Below are 20,006 nucleotides of genomic sequence, written 5' to 3'. Positions count from 1 at the left end.
AAATGTGATCTACGCTGTTCGCTGCCCCTGTGACCTCATCTACATCTGCCAGACACCCAGATGGTGAAACAGCGGATCATACAGCATAAGAGCAGAATTAACTGCAAAGTCCTGACCGCTCCCCTGGTGGCACACTTCCTTGACAAACAGCACCTCGACACTGATCTGCATTGGATGGTCATTGAAAAACCCTCATTACCCATCAGGGGCGGCAACATGACTAGCCTTTTGAACAGAGCGGAATGTAAATGGATTTCCCGCGCCGACTCAGTCAACAATGGTCTTAACACACTTGATGAGTGGAACAGCACCATCACTGTGTAGTCCCAAGTGGCTAGTTCTTCTACTGACCTTACACCACTCATGAACTTTACACACTCAGACTGGGTGGCCAGCTCCCAACCACCGGTCTGGCTCTGAACTCTTTTCTCACCAACCCCCCTCCCCCCCAGGGGCCCCAGTTGCTCTTGTCGTCCTGAACCTAAGCACACACATATACTGGTCTGTTCCCTTAACCCGGCCCCAGCGGTACTTCACAATCCTGTATGGTGCACCACCATTTATCCCTCCCCATCCCTGGTCGAATCTCTCAGATGTATATGCCGTTTTATCATGCCTGTAAGCTCTTTTTGCTAATTAACATATGTGATATTCTGATTGTACATGCTTATGAGACCTTTGTGCACACGATCTGACCTGACTCACTATTATGTGCTCTGAAGACCCGATCTCCACATAGACGACATTGTACCTGTTATTTCATCACATGTGTTGGTTCGCCTGTTGTTCATGAACGGTTTTCACATTTAATGTATTCTTGACACTTATGAGCTATTTATGCAGTTATATCGCATCCGTTGTGATCTCTCAATAAAGTTTCTTTACCGAGACCTCGTTGCCCTTAGCAACGTGATGCCAGGGCCACCTCCTAGGGTCCGCCTCAGTCCCACCCCGACCACAGGACACGCCCACCTTGCGCCCAATCACCTTCTTATACGCCACAGAACCCCTTCCGGGTTCACGGAGCTGCTCCCATTGCTAGTGAGCCTCCTCTCCGCCAGTAGTATCTACCCAACACAGCAGCCTTGATTCATTCAGGTATGTGGCCTTTGCCCCCGGGCTATCTGCCATGCAGCATCGCTCCTAGCGGCCTGGGCATTCCTTGATACGCCTTTATCTTCCCTAGGCGCTGTCCGTCCCTAACCACCATTGCCCACACCGACATCGATGCAGGTAACTTTTATCCTTTCGGGCTCGCAGTCCACAGTGGCCCACCTACGTACCTGCCGGTTATTCACTACTTCTCATCCCCCTCTTTTTATTCCCCCAGACGATCTTCTAATTGCCCCCGATCCTGGACCTTGACACCACGCGTCCATCGGCTACAATTAAGTATGTCCTCCCTCCCTGCCCTTCACGCATGTTCACAGCCGCCTGTAAATGTAAATGTAGTATGTATTGTGACTTATATAGCGCACGTATCACCCGAAGGCATCAAGGCGCATGCCTTGGGAACCCGTCCTGGCTTTTCCCCGTGAGATAACCCCTACTGGGTATCCCCAGGGTGAATGCCAGGCATCCCGCAGCGGGTGGGCCGCCGTAGTGGAGATTAAGCAACTATTGCCCAGAGTTGCAGCGTAGGACCCCATGGTCAGAGAGGCACCGAGGCGAGATTTATCGAGCCCGCTGATATTGTTTCCGTACCCTGCCGCGTCGGGAATCCAACCCTGGTCCCGGGCCGACCTCTGCTTCTGGGTCTGCCGCCTCTAACCGCTGAGCCACACTTCCCGCCTCAGCCATATATAACTTATTCACGTCCTCCCTTTCTCCTCCCAGCTTCCACTGGAGACGTTGCCCTTCTGGCCATCTACTAAGGCCCTTGGCAGCCCGCCAATCATCCTCGAGGTATGATCACTAACACTCTTCCGTGGGTTCTCACAGGCACCCACCAGCCTCCCGTTCTCCGTCACCTGCACGCACACCCCCCCACCATGACTACCACCGGATCCAGTCGCTAGTCACTCTTCCTTCGATCATCATCACGCTCTTGCCGTGCACCATCTCACACGCACTACCAGCACCCCTTCCCACCGTATCCGCCCACCCACATCCCACCCGGTTGTCCCCCTATATACCTCCACCAGCTTTCCTTCCCGGACACTTAGGCACCCTGTAAGTGGACACTTCCATCCCTGCCCCCGGCACAGTGGTCGCGTATGAACTTAAGCATGCCCTTCCCCGCGCCCACCACACCACCTGCGGGCCACACCATGCCAGCCCCCATCACCCTCTCGCTTCCGCCATTTGCTGCATGTCACAGCCATCTCTCATCCATTGACCACCGTACCTACCTTTTCCGTGCCCCTTCCCGTCCTAGCTGACCTACCCCTTTCTCCCCGCAGCACTCCTTCAACATGACAACCCTGTCCTGAAGACGATCCCGACTCACGGGGATCGAAACGCTGTCGACACCACAGCGCAACTCTATGGCGCATCTCATGTCCTTGGCTCTAAAAAATGTTGAAATTTTGAGTAAAATTGTTCAAACTGAATCTCGTTGAGCCTACACTGTATATATATTGATCACCTTGCGCCGTTCACGCTGTTCACTTTCAGCACTTGCGTCGTCACCTCTCACTAACTGTATATATCACAACTCACCAAGTGCTTCCTGGTTGTCACATGATTTCCTCCGTACAGTGCTGCCTAACTGTATTTCTATGTGCAACTTCTTTTAAGAATTGGTGAATTACAAGCCCTTTAATTGTACAAGTCTCCTTGTTTCTCTTTTATGTAATGCTGCCTGTATACATTATTGAATTGTCTTGAATTGAAACCTGTTGGGAAACTGTTTCTTATATACATTCTACACCCAATCCCAACGCGGTTTATGGGTTTTACTCCTGTTCTTTCCTCACAAGATTGTGAGCAGCTGCTGAGCTGCGAGAGTCTGTACCCCCCTTTTTGCCTTATTAATTAGGCCCCATCTGTGTATTACCTTTTGGCATACACAAGATGTCCAAGGAGTCTTTAACTTACTCTGAAGAGTACATTCAGTCGCGCCTGGTGGGTCCCTCACTCCTCACGGGACCCTCCACCTCGACTACCACCCCCGCCGCCCCCAACACTTCCCGTGTCCTTCTAGAAAAACTTGAAAAATTAAAAAAGAAACAGATTTGTACTGATCTCCACGCCCGGATGCTTACAGACTATTTGCGATCAGGCGCGATACCTGATGGCCTACAAATCCGGAACACCCCCGCAATTTTCACCCAGGACCCTACATTCAGAACTAGTTTCAGTCATCTAGCCACCACCTGCTCCCGTCATTGGATGGTCCTTGGCATAGACACGGCCATCGAACATAGCTGTCTTGAACTGGAGGAAATCGATGAATTGGAGAAACTCATCCTGGCAGATCCCTCTCTCACAGACGCCAAAAGCCTTCTAGATAAAATCATCTCAACCATCGCTACCTTCAATACATTTGAACTCAACAAAAAAGTAAACAAGATACAAAAAGACATTAAATACTACAAAGTGGAAAATACATACCCCTACCTAAACGAGGAATTTTTCAATACCACTCAGAATCCACCAAGAACACGGAACTGGGGCAGTTTCCGGAACAACCAAAGGATCACTTTCTCTGATTCGTCCAACACCTCAGCAGAAGACTCAGACGCTGGGTCTTCATCTTCCACCCACAGACCACCTCCACTTTTGAAACCTGTTTTTTTAGCACGGGGCCGCGGCCGCGGCCAACCACCACCACCGAATCGCCCAGCCAGGAACAGACAATACCAACCCCAGGCACCAGGCGAACCACAGACACGGAACCGCTACTACCAATGGGGCCCGCCCCAGTAACTTCTGTTACAGCTCCCACAGACACAGAAATGACTATCCCCATCTTCAACCTCTCCAATCACTCTCTAACCACTGAAGAAACTACACTCCTTTCACAGGGGCTCACTTTCGTGCCCACTGTACGGACCAATTTTCTGGAACTCCAGTCCAACCTCTTGAAGTTCTTCAGGAGGATACGCCTTAAACATTTTTTTGCAGATAGACCTGACTCTGTACCCTTCCAGATTTCACCATTCCGTCCGCCATCCACCTTCAATCCACCCTCCAATTTGATGCCACCTGAAAAACTGGCCTTCGAACGGTTAGTAATGAGAGATGTGATGGACCTCAAAACCACGCCCGATTCATCCCCTACAACCTCTCTTTAGCTGAGAAAAATGCCCTCAACTCCCTCCAAAACAACAGTGAGATCATCATCAAGCCCGCGGACAAGGGCGGAGGCATTGTCGTCATGGACATCACACAGTATGATTTAGAGATCAAACTTCAGCTCTCGAATGCGGATCACTACCGCCCACTTGCCAAAGATCCCCTGATTGACATCAGATCGAAGATACTTACAGTGACCACGACGGCCAGAGACCTTGACATCATTACCAAAAAGGTATTTGAATACCTCAACAACCCACACCCCAGGACACCCGTCCTTTACGTTCTCCCAGGACGACCTTTACGTTCTCCCAGGACGACCTTTTGTATCCGGTTGCGGATCAATTCTGGAACCACTTGGAAAATACATAGATGCAATCATCAAGGAATTTGTTCCTTTGACCGACACACTCATACGTGACACAATGGACCTCATTACTACCATCGAGGTTAAGGCCTTTGATATGTCTACACAACTGATGGTTAGTATGGACATAGAGTCACTCTATACCAACATTCCCCACCACGAAGGCCTAGAAGTGATCAAGAACCTTCTTTTTTGTTTTGTTTTTTCTTTTTTTTTACTTGCCAGACCCCAACCCACCAAGATCCCCACTGAGTTCATCATGGACCTACTACGCATTGCACTCCAAAATAATTACTTCATGTACAGAGACACCTACTACCTTCAGATCAGGGGTGTCTCCATGGGCGCCTGCTTCGCCCCCAATTTCGCCCCCAATTTCACCATCCTATTTGTCCATGACATGGAGAAATCACTCATCCTCAACTCTGCCAATCCTTACCTACCACACATCGATATATGGCGACGGTATATCGACGATATCCTCCTCCTATGGAATGGATCTACTGACACCCTGATACCCTTCGTCGATTGGCTAAATAACGCACAGGAACATCTAAAATTCACGAGTGACTACAAGACCAATGACTTACCCTTCCTGGACGTGACTATCCATGCAGAAGAGGGTACCCTTGGTACATCACTATATCGTAAACCCACGGAACGTAACATATTGTTACACTACTCCAGTTACCACCCAAGGAGCCTGCGTGATGGACTACCCTATGGCCAATTTTTGCGTATCCGCCGCAACTGCAAATGGCGGAAAGACTATTTCAGGGAGGCAGACATACTAGTGAACAAGCTAGTATACAGAGGGTACCCACGACGCCTAGTCACTAAAGCCAAGAAACGTGCATGGTACAACCACCGCGAACACCTCCTGACCCCCAACACCAAAAAGACCCTGACCAGGATTCCTTTTGTATCTACCTTCAGTCCAGACAGAAACAAGATCAGCAAAATAATCAGGAAGAATTGGACGATCCTGCGCCCCCACGAACAATCCATGAGCCCCCCTTGTTCTCCTATCAACGAGGGAACAATATCACCAATCATTTAGTTCATGCAATTACTTGGCCAAACCAACCTACAGACAAACACACCATAACAACCGCCTGGGGCTTGGCGCCTGTCATCGGCACTACAAATGTCAGTCCTGCAGCGTGTGTGACCTTACCACCAACACTAAAGAATTCACCGATAATGGACAGACCGATAAACTAAAACACCATTCCAACTGCCAAACACAAAATGTGATCTACGCTATTTGCTGCCCCTGCGACCTCATCTACATCGGCCAGACCACCCAGATAGTGAAACAGCGGATCATACAGTATAAGAGCAGAATTAACTGCAAAGTCCTGACCGCTCCCCTGGTGGCACACTTCCTTGACAAACAGCACCTCGACACTGATCTGCATTTGATGGTCATTGAAAAACCCTCATTACCCATCAAGGGCGGCAATATGACTAGCCTTTTGAACAGAGCGGAATGTAAATGGATTTCCCACGCCGACTCTGTCAACAATGGTCTTAACACACTTGATGAGTGGAACAGCACCATCACTGTGTAGTCCCAAGTGGCTAGTTCTTCTACTGACCTTACACCACTCATGAACTTTACACACTCAGACTGGGTGGCCAGCTCCCAACCACCGGTCTGGCTCTGAACTCTTTTCTAACCAACACCCCCCCCCCCCCCAGGGGCCCCGGTTTCTCTTGTCATCCTGAACCTAAGCACACACATATACTGATCTCTTCCCTTAACCCGACCCCAGCCGTACTTCACAATCCTGTATGGTGCACCACCATTTATCCCTCCCCATCCCTGGTCGAATCTCTCAGATGTATATACCGTTTTATCATGCCTGTAAGCTCTTTTTGCTAATTAACATATGTGATATTTTGATTGTACATGCTTATGAGACCTTTGTGCACACGATCTGACCTGACTCACTATTATGTGCTCTGAAGACCCGATCTCCACATAGACGACATTGTACCTGTTATTTCATCACATGTGTCGGTTCACCTGTTGTTCATGAACAGTTTTCACATTATTGTATTCTTGAGACTTATGAGTTATTTATGCAGTTATATCACATCCGTTGTGATCTCTCAATAAAGTTTCTTTACCGAGACCTTGTTGCCCTTAGCAACGCGATGCCAGGGCCGCCTGCTAGTGCCCGTCGCAGTCCCACCCCGACCACAGGACACGCCCACCTTGCGCTCAATCACCTTCTTATACGCCATAGAACCCCTTCCGGGTTCACGGAGCTGCTCCCATTGCTAGCGAGCCTCCTCTCCGCCCGTAGTATCTACCCAACACAGCAGCCTTGATTCATTCAGGTACGTGGCCTTTGCCCCCGGGCTATCTGCCATGCAGCATCGCTCCTAGCGGCCTGGGCATTCCTTGATACGCCTTTGTTTATCTTCCCTAGGCGCTGTCCGTCCCTAACCACCATTGCCCACACCGATATCGATGCAGGTAACTTTTATCCTTTCGGGCTCGCAGTCCACAGTGGCCCACCTACGTACCTGCCGGTTATTCACTACTTCTCATCCCCCTCTTTTTATTCCCCCAGACGATCTTCTAATTGCCCCTTATCCTGGACCTTGACACCACGTGTCCATCGGCTACAATTAAGTATGTCCTCCCTCCCTGCCCTTCACGCATGTTCACAGCCGCCTCAGCCATACATAACTTATTCACGTCCTCCCTTTCTCCTCCCAGCTTCCACTGGAGACGCTGCCCTTCCGGCCATCTACTAAGGTCCTTGGCAGCCCGCCAATCACCCTCGAGGTATGATCACTAACACTCTTCCGTGGGTTCTCTCAGGCACCCACCAGCCTCCCATTCTCCATCACCTGCACGCACACTCCCCCACGACTACCACCGGATCCAGTCGCTAGTCACTCTTCCTTTGATCACCATCGCGCTCTTGCGCGCACCATCTCCCACGCACTACCAGCACCCCTTCCCACCGTATCCACCCACCCACATCCCACCCGGTTGTCCCCCTATATACCTCCACCAGCTTTCCTTCCCGGACACCTAGGCACCCTGTAAGTGGACACTTCCATCCCTGCCCCCGGCACAGTGGTCGCGTATGAACTTGAGCATGCCCTTCCCCGCGCCCACCACACCACCAGCGGGCCACACCATGCCAGCCCCCATCACCCTCTCGCTTCCGCCATTTGCTGCATGTCACAGCCGTCTCTCATCCATTGACCACCGTACCCGTGCCCCTTCCCGTCCTAGCTGACCTACCCCTTTCTCCCCGCTGCACTCCTTCAACATGACAACCCTGTCCTGAAGACGATCCCGACTCACGGCCGTCGACACCACAGCGCAACTCTATGGCGCATCTCATGTCCTTGGCTCTAAAAAATTTTGAAACTTTGAGTAAAATTGTTCAAACTGAATCTCGTTGAGCCTACACTGTATATATATTGATCACCTTGCGCCGTTCACGCTGTTCACTTTCAGCACTTGCGTAGTCACCTCTCACTAACTGTATATATCACAACTCACCAAGTGCTTCCTGGTTGTCACATGATTTCCTCTGTACAGTGCTGCCTAACTGTATTTCTATGTGCAACTTCCTTTAAGAATTGGTGAATTACAAGCCCTTTAATTGTACACGTCTCCTTGTTTCTCTTTTATGTAATGCTGCCTGCATACATTATTGAATTGTCTTGAATTGAAACCTGTTGGGAAACTGTTTCTTATATACATACATATTTGACAACGCAACTGACCATCTCCCCATAGGTTACAGCATGTTCCTCTAATCTCTCGGTAGTATTTTTATTTATCATAAACGGGCACAAAGGAATCATTTTTTTAAAAGTGGTATTTCTCCTCTTGGAGACTCGTTGCTGTTTGCTGCTGTAGTTTAGTTTCTGACGGAATTTAGCATACTATATTTGCCTCAAACTATCCACTCAAAACTGTATTTGGAGATACAGTAACACTTGTATGGTGAGGCAACATCTGTCGATACCAGCTTTCACAGCCTTTTGATTATCCACAAACCCCTCATCGTACAGATGTTAGGCATTTCAATTCAGGTTTTGTCTTGAAAAGCAAGACGACAGAGTGGAAGTTATTTTTGCAACAGCAAAATTATACATCTTTGTAGAAACTGATGGAAAAAAAAACATCAGACAAAGCAGCTGCCCGAATAGTGCTTGAGATATCAAAAGCCCTCGAATCTTCTTGAGCATTGATTTTCATGTAGCATGAAGCGCAAATAAATATAAATTGCAGCTCCGAATCGTGGGAAACCTATACTGAAATTGATGCTGTTTCCTTCTCTCTGTTTATTTGTGTTTTTCAGGTGGCTAAACAGGGTCAGCATGGCTGCTGCTGGTTTCGCGGAAAGAGAGCGGATTAAACCGGAAAGAGGTACACTGTATTATTCCTTACCACCCTCCCCCCTACCCCTCATTTCTTTGAGTAAAACATGTTTTTTATCGGTTCTCATTTTAGACGGATTTCCTTTTAGGACGAATACACCACTCCTACCTACCAATACTACTTGCACCAATGGCCAACATGCACCCCCACACTGACAACTCCTTAAATATCATACGTTATGATGGGTATTGCAGGGTTGGGCTGGGGACCCAAAGTAGCCTTGGACTATATTATGAGACCGTCCCATATTTTATTGAGTGAGTGTAACCAGAGGGCCGGACAGCTAATAGTGGACACAGGAGCGAGCAAAGTGGTCTGTCCCCTAAAGAAATTCATAGAAAAATTGGGGCTTTTTTTTCCCAACACATTTCCACATGTGCTCTAAAAACATCATGGATCTCAGTTACAAGGCCAATGCACCACCAGTGCGTCACTTTTTTTAACACATCGGCGACAAAGTGTGCCTGCCTATATTTGCAAGTCCACGTAAAGCCACCCTGTGTGACTTTTCATGGCCTTGTAAATATGGGCCTATTCCAGGCATTATCTTCTCGTCCGTCTTCCTCGCCACTGTAATCACCATTGAGCCTTCGGCTCCCACAGAAACTCCAAGTAAATGTATCACTCTAGTCTCCCTTTCCCAATATGGCCTCCGGTGGCAACAGACAATCTCATAAAGGGACAGAGAAACAGCAAAACAATCAGTTTTTTTGTTTCTGCACTACTCCGAGTGCTGTGTGCCTGCAATGCGGGTAAGTGGGGCTGTGTCCTGCATTAGCTGGACTCTGGGTCCTTGGGGGGGGTTGATGTCGGGGAATGTTGGTGTTTGTTCTATTTCTTTTGTTTTTCTGTTCCCCTCATCTGCCATTTTTCTCCTCGCCCTGCTCTAGCGGACTCGGGATTTTCATGGAGGTGGGTTCGCATGGGAACTGGCCTCCATTGCGGGGACATACGAGTCTTTGACCTGCTTTAGCGGTCTTCCTGACTCGTTTTTGCATTTCTGTGACGCGCGTCCTGCTCTGCGGACATTGCGACGTTATGGTGAGTGGTTCTTCCCCCGTTAGTTGACGGAGTTGCTGTGCTTCTTTGTTTCCTTACCTTGTGCCTTTTACTCCGCTGCATGTTTTTCTTGGCGGTGGGTCTGGCGGCTTCATTAGGAAGGCCCGCCCGACTTCCTCCGCTTTTATAATTGTGTAATGGGCGTGCAGTGGGAGGTTTTGTTGGTTGCCTAGCAACGTACAGCCTTTTTTACCTGTCATGTTTGCCGTATGCTGCCTGTGTGAGTTCACTTGAATCTGGTGCTCATGGAGGGTGGTTTGTCTGCTGTGGTGTATCCTGGCTCCATGAATGTGGCTTCTGGTTCTGGAGAGACAATTCCTTCTATGGATATATTGCAAAAGATGATTCATTTTGCGGTGGCTGCTGCTTTACAGGATAAGGTGGCTGTTCCTCCTAATAAGAAGGCTAAATCTAATGCAGCTCCTGCTCTTGATTCGGAAACGGAGGAGGATGTGGACGTCAAGGGACATTTTGTGCAGGGTGACGACCTTAAGGTGGTGCTTGGTCACGTTCGCCCAAATTTGGTTTTTCCTGATTCTGTTGTGGATTTGGAGGATGATTTATTTGCGCAATATCAGCGTCCAGTGCATGAATCTTTGCTCCTTCATTCTTCTGTTTTGAAGGTTTTGGAGACAGAGTGGAAGGATGTGGACAAGGGCATTTTTCCACGTTTTTTTAATAAGCGTTATCCTTTGCAAGACTTTTCTGTGAAATTTCCTTCATCGGTAAATGCTGATTCATTAATGGCTAGTATGTCATCTCATGGAACTGTTGTTTCTGAGGATTCCTCCCCTGCTGACCCGGTGGATCGTAAGGTTGATAATGCGGTGAAGCGCACTTTTGCTGCTGCTAATTTTTCCATCCGGGCGGCGGCCTATTCTTCTTACGCCATCCAGTCTTTACTTAAGGACTTTCAATCGTTTGCAGAATTGATGGACCAAGGGGAAGATGTGTCTTCTACGCTGGCTATGATGGAGCAGCAGGTTTGCCTGCTTTCTGACGTGTCATCTGATTCTTTGGGGGCAGCTGCTTCTGCGGCGCGATCTTCTGTCGCTGCGAGGAAGCTGTTGTGGCTCCGCTCCTGGAAGGCTGATGCTGCGCAGAAGGGTCTGTTGATGAAAATCCCCTTTACTGGTGTGAAGCTGTTTGGTTCCCCGTTGGATGATATTGTTAAGAAAACGGCGGAAGACCGTAAGCTGCTTGCACCTGACCGGGCTGGTCGCTTCCGTGCTTTTGGGTCACAGAGAGCTTTTGGTCCTTCACGGAGGGGCCGTGCGCATCAGCCCTTTCATGGAAGGGGGCGTGGCCGGGGTGCTCCTTCCTCTGACAAGTCCTGGTTCTCCGGCGCTTCTACCTCCACCTCTCCGGCTGCAAAATCATGACTGGGTTGCTCCTGGAGTGGGTCCGGTTGGGGGTCATCTGAGTTTCTTTCGGGACTCTTGGAACAAGACTGTGTCGGATCAATGGGTCCTTCAGGTGATTTCCGAGGGTTTTCGTCTTGGATTTACCCAGACTCTCCCTGACTGTTTCAGGTCCACTCCTTGTCCCAGAGACACTCTAAAGAGGGTGGCGCTTTTGGACAGGCATCGCTTCCCTAGTGCGGAAAAGAGCGGTGATTCCCGTGCCAGGGGATCAGTTGGGGTTGGGAGTTTATTCTATTCTGTTCCTGGTGTCCAAACGCACAGGGGATCTCAGGCCTGTGATGGATTTGAAATGGGTGAATACTTTCATTCCTCATCAGAAGTTCAAAATGGTTTCTCTCCAGGTGATCCTTCCTCTTATTTCTCAATGGGATTTTCTGGCCTCGATAGACCTACGGGATGCGTATCTTCATGTACCTGTGCACCCTGACTTTCAGAGGTTTCTGTGATTTTGCATCCTGGGTCGGCACTATCAGTTTCAGGTATTGCCTTTTGGACTCTGCTCTTCACCCAGGGTTTTTACTAAAGTTCTGGCTCTTCTTGTTGGCCATTTACATGGGGAGGGCATTAGTGTTTTTCCGTATCTGGGCAATATTTTGATTTCTGCTTCTTCTCTTTCTAAGGCAGAGTTGCATGTTCGTAGGGTGTGCCATGTCCTGGAAAAACACTGATTCCTGGTGAATGTCCCAAAGTCGTCCCTGGTTCCTGCACAGGACTTGACTTACATTGGAGCGCTTTTTAGGACTCAGTTGGTGATGTTGTTCTTGCCCCCTGCTCGGGTTCTGACTCTGATCTCTGCTGTTCGATCCCTGTTATTGGGTCCTTCTCATCCTGTGAGCCTGTGGTTGAGGGTGCAGGGTTTAATGTCAGCGTCTTTGTTGATGGTACCTTGAGCTCGCCTACACATGTATCCGGTGGTGTCCCACATTTTGTTGCATTGGGTCCCCTGTTCTCTAGATATGAGTGATTTGATCCCTGTGTCATCCGGGATTCGGGTGGTCCTGGGTTGGTGGTTGGACGAGGTTCATCTATATCAGGGTCGTCCCTTTCTGGTTCTTCCGTCTCAGATTCTCATTACAGATGCCAGCCTGTTGGGCTGGGGTGCTACTCTAGGAGATTCGACGACGCAAGGGGTTTGGTCTAAATCTGTGATGTCCTGTTCATCCAACTACAAGGAACTGAAAGCGGTTCAGTTGGGCCTATAGGCCTTCTCGGATCTTCTGTTGGGTCACCATGTGCAGGTCCGAAGGGACAATCAGGTGGTGGATTTCCTCAACCATCAGGGCGCTTGCAGGGTTCTTTCCCTCAGTTGCCTCAGTCGTCAGATTTGTTCTTGGGCGGAGTTACACCTGGCGTCCCTATCTACGATTTATCTGCCTGGTCGGGAGAACACTGTAGCGGACTGTCTGAGCCGTATGTTTCCCTCCATGGGGTCATTGTCCCTGACGCACTTGATGTTCAGGAGGCGGATGTTTGGGTCTCCGATTGTGGACCTCTTTGCGTCCCGGTCCAATGCCAAGGTCCGCTGCTTTTGCACAATTATGCCTTGCCGGGAAGCTTGGAAGGTGGATGCTCTGTTCCGATGGCCGCGAGGCCTCTTGTATGCCTTTCCCCCTGTTCCCCTTATTCCAGCTGTCTTACAGAAAATCAAGAGGGAGGGTTCCTTTGTCCTTCTGGTTGTTCCAAGGTGGAGTCGTCGCCTGTGGTTTCCCATGTTATTGGAATTGGATGTCACACCGGGGTGGACGTTGCCATTTGTGCCTTTCCCTCTTTTGGGGTCTCTGCTTCCGCTTTTTGTGTTCCGATCCCTGGGTCTGCGGGCCTGGCTCTTGAGACGGATTTCCTGATCCGTGGTGGTTGTTCGCTGGCTGTTGCTGGTGTTATTCAGCACGATTTGTCTGTGGCTTGTTTGGACCCGGCTTGCATTCTTGATTTTCTGAATGAGGATTTGAGTTGGGTTTGGCCATTTCTACAATTCGTGCTCAGTGGGCATTTCATGTCTTTCCTTTGGTTTCGGTGGCTCCTTTGGTGGCGCGGCTCTTTAAGTCTTAGTCTTTCCAGCGACCCCGTCCTATCTTGTGTCCTCCTCCTTGGGACCTTCCTTTGGTCTTACGTTCGTTACAATCTGCTCCTTTCGAGCTTTTAGAGACGATTGATTTGAAGTTTTTGATGCTTAAGGTCGTCTTTCTTGTGGCAATTGCCTCTGCCAGGCGTATTGGGGAGTTGGGGGCTTTCCACCGGTCTGCTCCATTTTTGGTTGTTTTGATGGATCGTGTAGTCTTGCGCCCTCATCCCACGTTTGTGCCGAAAGTTGATTCCTTCTTTCATCGGTCTGCTGAGGTTGTCCTTCCTGTTCTTTGCCCGGATCCTTCCTCGGATGAGGAGTCTCTTTTGCATCTGTTGGATGTTCAACGTGCCTTGTTAGTTTATTTATCCCGCACGTCTTCCTTCTGTAAGGTGGACAATTTATTTGTCAATTTTGGTTTGTCCCGTCGGGGTTTGAAACCTTCCCTTTCCACTGTCAGTCGTTGGATTAAGGAGACTATTTTGTTGGCGTATGATTCTGTTTCCAAGTTTCCCTCTCTTCCTATTCAGGGACGTTCCACCAGTTCTGTTGCAGTCTCCTGGGCGGCGTTTAAGGGGGTCTCTATGGAGGATGTTTGCCGGGCTGCCACTTGGTCGTCACCTCATACCTTCATGACCCGTTACAGTCTTCATTTGGGGGTGGGGCTCGGTTTCCTTTGCCTCTTCTGTACTTAGTGCTGGTGTTCCTTGAGGGGGTTTGTTTTGTTTATATGCCTCTTGTTATTAAACTTGATGTTATACTGCCTTCCTGTTGTGGGCTGTTTTTCTTTCATGAAGCTGATGTGCTTTGGTATCGGCTCAATGGTGATTACTGTGGCGAGGAAGATGGACGAGGAGGTAATGCCCCGGTTACTTACCGGTAATCTTCATTACTCAGAGTCCTTGTCTTCCTCGCCACAGTATAGTTTCCCTTCCCTCCCGGCCCTCTTGGTGGCTTCATGTATACGGCTTGGGTTTCAGATCGTTTTGCTGTTTCTGCGTCCCTTTATGGGATTAGCTGTTGCCACCGGAAGCCATATTGGGAGAGGGAGAGGGAGACTAGAATTATACATTTTACTTGGAGTTTCTGTGGGAGCCGGAGGCTCAATGGTGATTACTGTGGCGAGGAAGACAAGGACTCGGAGTAATGAAGATTACTGGTAAGTAGCCGGGGCATTACTCTGCATGAAAGGGGCATTCCATGGGTGTTGCTGTGGGTGTTCCTACGCAACATCCATGGAACCTGACACATTCCCAGATTTGCAAAGTTTTGTAAAGCTGGGATAATGTCAAAATCTTACCCCTCCCCAGGAGTGGCACAATGAGGAGAAATACTTGTATTTCTCATCTTTCTTTCCTCTTTCTATGTATGCTGGATTCTGCAGCATGCATAGAAAGAGAAAAAAGCCATCAATGATTGTTTTTGTGCAGGAAGGTGTCCCTGCATTCCCGCAATGCAGGCCCTCTTGCAAAATGATGCAAGGGTGCCTGCCCTGGCGCATGGCAGCCAACTGAGCGCCAGCACAAGGGAAAGCACACATATGCATCATATTGTTTTAATACGATGTATCCCTGTGCTTATAAAATGATGCCGTTCAGCGCAGCAAAGTGGCTTGCGGCGCTGGGCTGCATCATTTTTTTGTATATGAGGTCCCATAGGTTTTAAAGTACGGTTCATGACCGCAGCACATCATTATGTGAAGTGAAAGGGTGAAAAAGAAGAAGAGCAACAACATTTTGAACAAAGTAAGAAAGAGCTAATGTATAAAGCTATTGATTGAGAGTAGTTTGTGATTCAAGCACTAAGCAAGAGGTTTTGGAAAAAATGGGCAAACTGTGCCTTTATTACAATACAATTTATCAAGTATATAGTTAGCAAAGTAATAGATTGTACATGTAGGTCCATGGAAAACTTAAGGTAATATTTGAAAAATGTGCATGTAAAGGATCCAAGTCATACCATTGCTCAAAAGGCCGAGTATACCACCATTGGCAAACATATGTCCTCAACCTCCCAGTGTGTTAAGAACCAGAGGGCTAGATGATCATACACAATGCTCCAGTATATAAAGCAGCAAAGTGCTATATGAGCTTCCACTCTGCTCTGATATGTAAAGCCAGGGACTGCTCATCTGTTGGCCCCACTGCCAAAAATGCCCTCTAGGAAAGACCCATAGATGAAAAATAAAAAGGTAATAAAGTTAATTTATTACCATTTTATTTTTCGTCCACCCGTCCTCAACCAAGTGTCAGTAGGAGACCAGGCCACTACTGCACTGCTGCTGAGTGTCAGCAGTGAGCTGCGCACTACAGTTTAAAGTGTGCATGTCTTTTTGGCCAGCCATTTTGTACAGCCAGTCAGACATGAACATTTAAAACTTCTCTAACCTAGCTGTTTTAAGACAGCTGGATTACAGCAAGCACAAGCCTTAGTGCCCTCGGGAGCGCAGAGAGAGCCTGCTCCTTCCAATCGTGGTGCCGCTCACATACTGGTGAGAGCAGCATCAGGATTGGTTAGGGTAATATGCTGGATACAGAGCAGACCAAGGACAGAGTGGGGAGGATGTTGGACGTCATGCAGCAAGCAAGTTAAGTGTTTATTTCTTTTTATTTACACTTAATACTCACCTTGTTTGCATGCACGCATTTGCCTGCCCCCCCCACTCTGACTTCTTGCCAGCCGCCGATGTGTAAAGCATCATATTTACAAAGTCCCATGATGCAAAGCACCATGGCTGGGACAATATTCCTTGGTTATGTAAAGCTCTGTGGTCTTATCAGATTCCACAATATCCCAGTATCTAAAGAACCAGAAGGCTAGACAACGTTCCATGGTGATCCTGTATGTAAAGCACCACATTCAGGTCAGTCTTTACAATGTTCCAGTATGTAAAATAATACAGCTGGGCTAGCATTAGCAATGTGTTTGTAGAGCACTACAATCAGACTGTCATATATGAAAAGCAATGTAGCGATATCAGTTTCCAAAATATTCAAGTATTTAAAGCACCATAGCTAGATTAGTTCACTGTGTCTTATTATGCAATGTACAATAGCAATATGCAGTACCAAGGCCAGTATTGCCCATTATCCAAACAAGGTATACAGGCCACAGTTCCTAAAGCACTATCCATTGGCCCATATTCATAATGCCCCATGTAAAGGCCCACCCCCAGGCCAGGGTATTCACAATGTCCCAATATTTCAGACACTACCCATAAGCCAGAATCTCTATTGCTTCAGCATGCAAAGCAAGACCTAGTGGCCAATGCGCGTGATGTACCAGAATGTAAAGCATCATCACCTGACTAGTATCCACAACATCTCAGTGTGACAGCATTACACCCATGTCAGAATACGAAATGTCTTAGCATGTGAATCAACAAGACCAGGCCTGTATCTGCAATATTCCAATGCACAACACCTATTTTCTAGCCAATACTGGTAATATAATTTCATGTAAATTTACAAAACACAGCCACTAGCCACCAAATTCAATAGGCAAAGCATAAAGTTCAGGACAGCAGGCACAAAGCCCCCCTATACTAAATTATCATCTATGTAGTGTGCAGTGTTCACAATGTCCTAGTAAGTAAAGCGCTAATAATCTCCATTATCCAGGCTTGTATCTACAACTCCATATTATGTAAAGTACTGTCCAGGGGCAGTATCCACAGCCACTGCCCCACTCTTCACCATTTGAGCGCCTGGCTTTCGGTAAAATCACAACTGCAGCAAAATGATCGGAGTTTAACTACCTCAGCCGCAGTATGTACCCTATCAAATGTATTTTAAAATGTTGTTAAGATATTCCCGTGTCTTGCTCCTTTTTCTTTTTCTTATTAGTATTTGTGTGTACAATAATTGTATATAGTGTTTAATTCATTTGATTGTCAGTTTAAGTCATCTAACCAGCAGTAAGATTGAGATTACTCTGAATATCTATTCCCCTTTTAACGAAATCCCTTGTTGGCTCCTTGTATTTGTTCATACTATTGTTACCCAAGCCTCCGAGGGTTTATTGGGTTGTCCATTCTAATAGTTTCAGATGTGGGAAAGGCAGCTTTTTCTTACTTGGGTGCCTTTACTGATGGACCGTATGGGCTTTGCAGATGAGACACAGGTTGAGCACAGGCTTTGCCCCTCTGGCACACTGTAAAATTCCAGTTTTCCAGTGGATGAGTCCACCGTTGGCCTTTTGTGGCACAAAACATGATGCATTAACACAATGTGGATGTAAATGCAGTATTGTAAAGGTTCCACTGCCTAGAAATGTTATGTTTTGACCAGTAATGGCTCCTCATCACTGGACCACTGTCTAGAATACCCACATCATGTGCTACGGTCTTGTGTTTAAATTATATTCACAGTTTATTTACCTCACTCTGAATGGAAATTCATTATTGCCTCAAACGAGTACGTCATTTGAAGCATGGCCAATATTTCCTAGATTGAAGAAGGTCAATGTAAAAGAACTTTCTCAAGTTTGAGTGTAAATTCAGTAGTATACTTGTCTTTACAAATTACATCGAGTTCTCTTTCTCCCTCTCCATTCTCTATTCACCGCACTGTCGCTTTCCTCCAGGTCTTCCCTGGCATCACTTCTTACCAGCCTTACCTATCTTCTTCCCTTCATTCAGAGCTTTAATATAGGACAGGTTGAAAAACCCATTAGCTTGCGAAATTTCCTATTTGTCTTCATAATAAAATAATGTTGTACTTGTCCAGCACACACTTTTTTTCATTTTTGATTGCTTTCTATCCACAAACTCCTTTAATTGACTTTCTCTGGATTCCTCTTAGACATTGGTTCTAAGTATCTCAAAATTACCGATTTAGGCAAAGCGCAAATTTCCACCAATCAGTATTGTGAGATATGCACTTATTACGCACACTTTTTTCACAACTGTTTTTTTCCTATGATGCATGTCACCAGGTGAAACCTGGAAGAGTATGTCAGGGGAAAACTACCTGAAATGTGGAAATTACATGCGTAAATTATTGCAGAAGCATCAACTTTTGCAGCAATTCTCCGTTCTCGTACTGGTATGGTAGTACCACCCTCATAAATTACAGCACTCCAAATTATTCTGGTTTCTGGGTGTGGTATTATCAAATGAGATATCTTGTTGTGATATGCAGGTCAATATTTGGATTGATCTCATGCAAAGAAGTAGTTCCTTAAATTGATAAAGCGCCTTTTGTGTATTGTCTTAGATTACTGGAGTGAAAGTGAGCAGGAAGAAGCAGATACACCATCAACGCCTAAACAAGACAGTCCTCCTCCTCCTTATGACACATATCCGCGACCTCCCTCGGTAAGCTGCTTGTGTGAATCACAGCTAAAAAGTCATACTGAGGCTTATGTACCAAGGGTTACACGGATGTTTCTGCGACGCTACTGAGTTTTGCTCTTTGCCTGCTGGCGTATATAATGGATTTAGTCACGGCTTTGGAAAGGAAGCTTGTTGAAAAGTGGGAAAGGGCCTCTACAACGAAGCCGTTTCCACGAAAACCTTTACCACGCATGCATTACAACGCATGCGTGGTAACAACGAGAGGATTTACCACGCATATCTTTACTACGAAATACGTAGTAAAGGTATGTGTGGTAAATGAAAAAAAGGGGGGGTTTGGGGGGTCTCCCCCCAAAAACGAAAAAATCGAGGGATAAAAAAAGGGGGGTTGGGGGGGCTTCCCCCCCAAAAATAAATAAATACCTGAAGTGAGGACATGCGATCAGCGTCGTAAAAGAGGAAACGGAATTAAACTTCCGCTTCCTCTTTAGGACGTACGGCCGACGTAACAAAGAAGATGGACAGGAGACGAGTTGAAAAGGTAAGGGAACATTATTATTTTTTGTTTTTTAAAATAAGGGTTAATGGCAGGGGTAATGAAAAGAAGTAGAGGCTGGGGACGTGAAAAAGGACAGGTGTAACCTTTAACAAGAATATGCCCTCACCATGCATAAATTAACAACGATAAACGTTGTTAATCTATGCGTGGTAAAGGAATATTAGTGGTAAAGGTTATGCGTAGAGAACAAATTCCGTTGTAACGCATGCGTGGTAAAGGCATGCGTTGCAACGGAATTCGTTGTAACGTCATATATTCTTGAAAAGTGTAAAGCTAGCAATCAGCTGTAGCCTCCCGAAAATGAGGACAGCAGACAATAATTTAAATGGTGTGGGGGAGTTTGCTGAATGTGGTGAAGAAGGGAGGGTACGAATGAAATTATGAGATGCAGATAAGTGTGCACGAGTTGCACCCTGGTTATAGTGTGCACACAAGATTAGTTTGATGCTTTTGCAAGTTGGATTTAGAACTCTCCTAAGTATGTGTTCCAGCAGAGGGATACACAGAGACATCATACAGTGGCATACCAGAAAGTGAACACGTGCAGATCTGGGGCACGCCATTGTCTTACCCATTG

At 47.3% G+C, this 20,006-nt stretch overlaps 1 protein-coding gene across 2 annotated transcripts in view; it reads left to right on the top strand.

The window, feature by feature from the left end:
• The window catches only part of CNKSR2 (connector enhancer of kinase suppressor of Ras 2), a 1,535,139-nt gene that overhangs the window by 1,279,179 nt on the left and 235,954 nt on the right, over window positions 1–20,006 (top strand). For both annotated transcript variants that reach the window (XM_078656116.1, XM_078656115.1), the window contains 2 exons: window positions 8,950–9,017; window positions 18,791–18,891. In XM_078656116.1, the coding sequence (XP_078512242.1) occupies window positions 8,950–9,017; window positions 18,791–18,891 (169 nt within the window). The remainder of the gene's footprint in view (window positions 1–8,949; window positions 9,018–18,790; window positions 18,892–20,006) is intronic.

Source organism: Lissotriton helveticus, chromosome 8 (genome assembly GCF_964261635.1).
Source record: "Lissotriton helveticus chromosome 8, aLisHel1.1, whole genome shotgun sequence".
NCBI classification, from domain to species: domain Eukaryota; kingdom Metazoa; phylum Chordata; class Amphibia; order Caudata; family Salamandridae; genus Lissotriton; species Lissotriton helveticus.
This window is presented reverse-complemented; position numbering and strand designations above follow the sequence as displayed.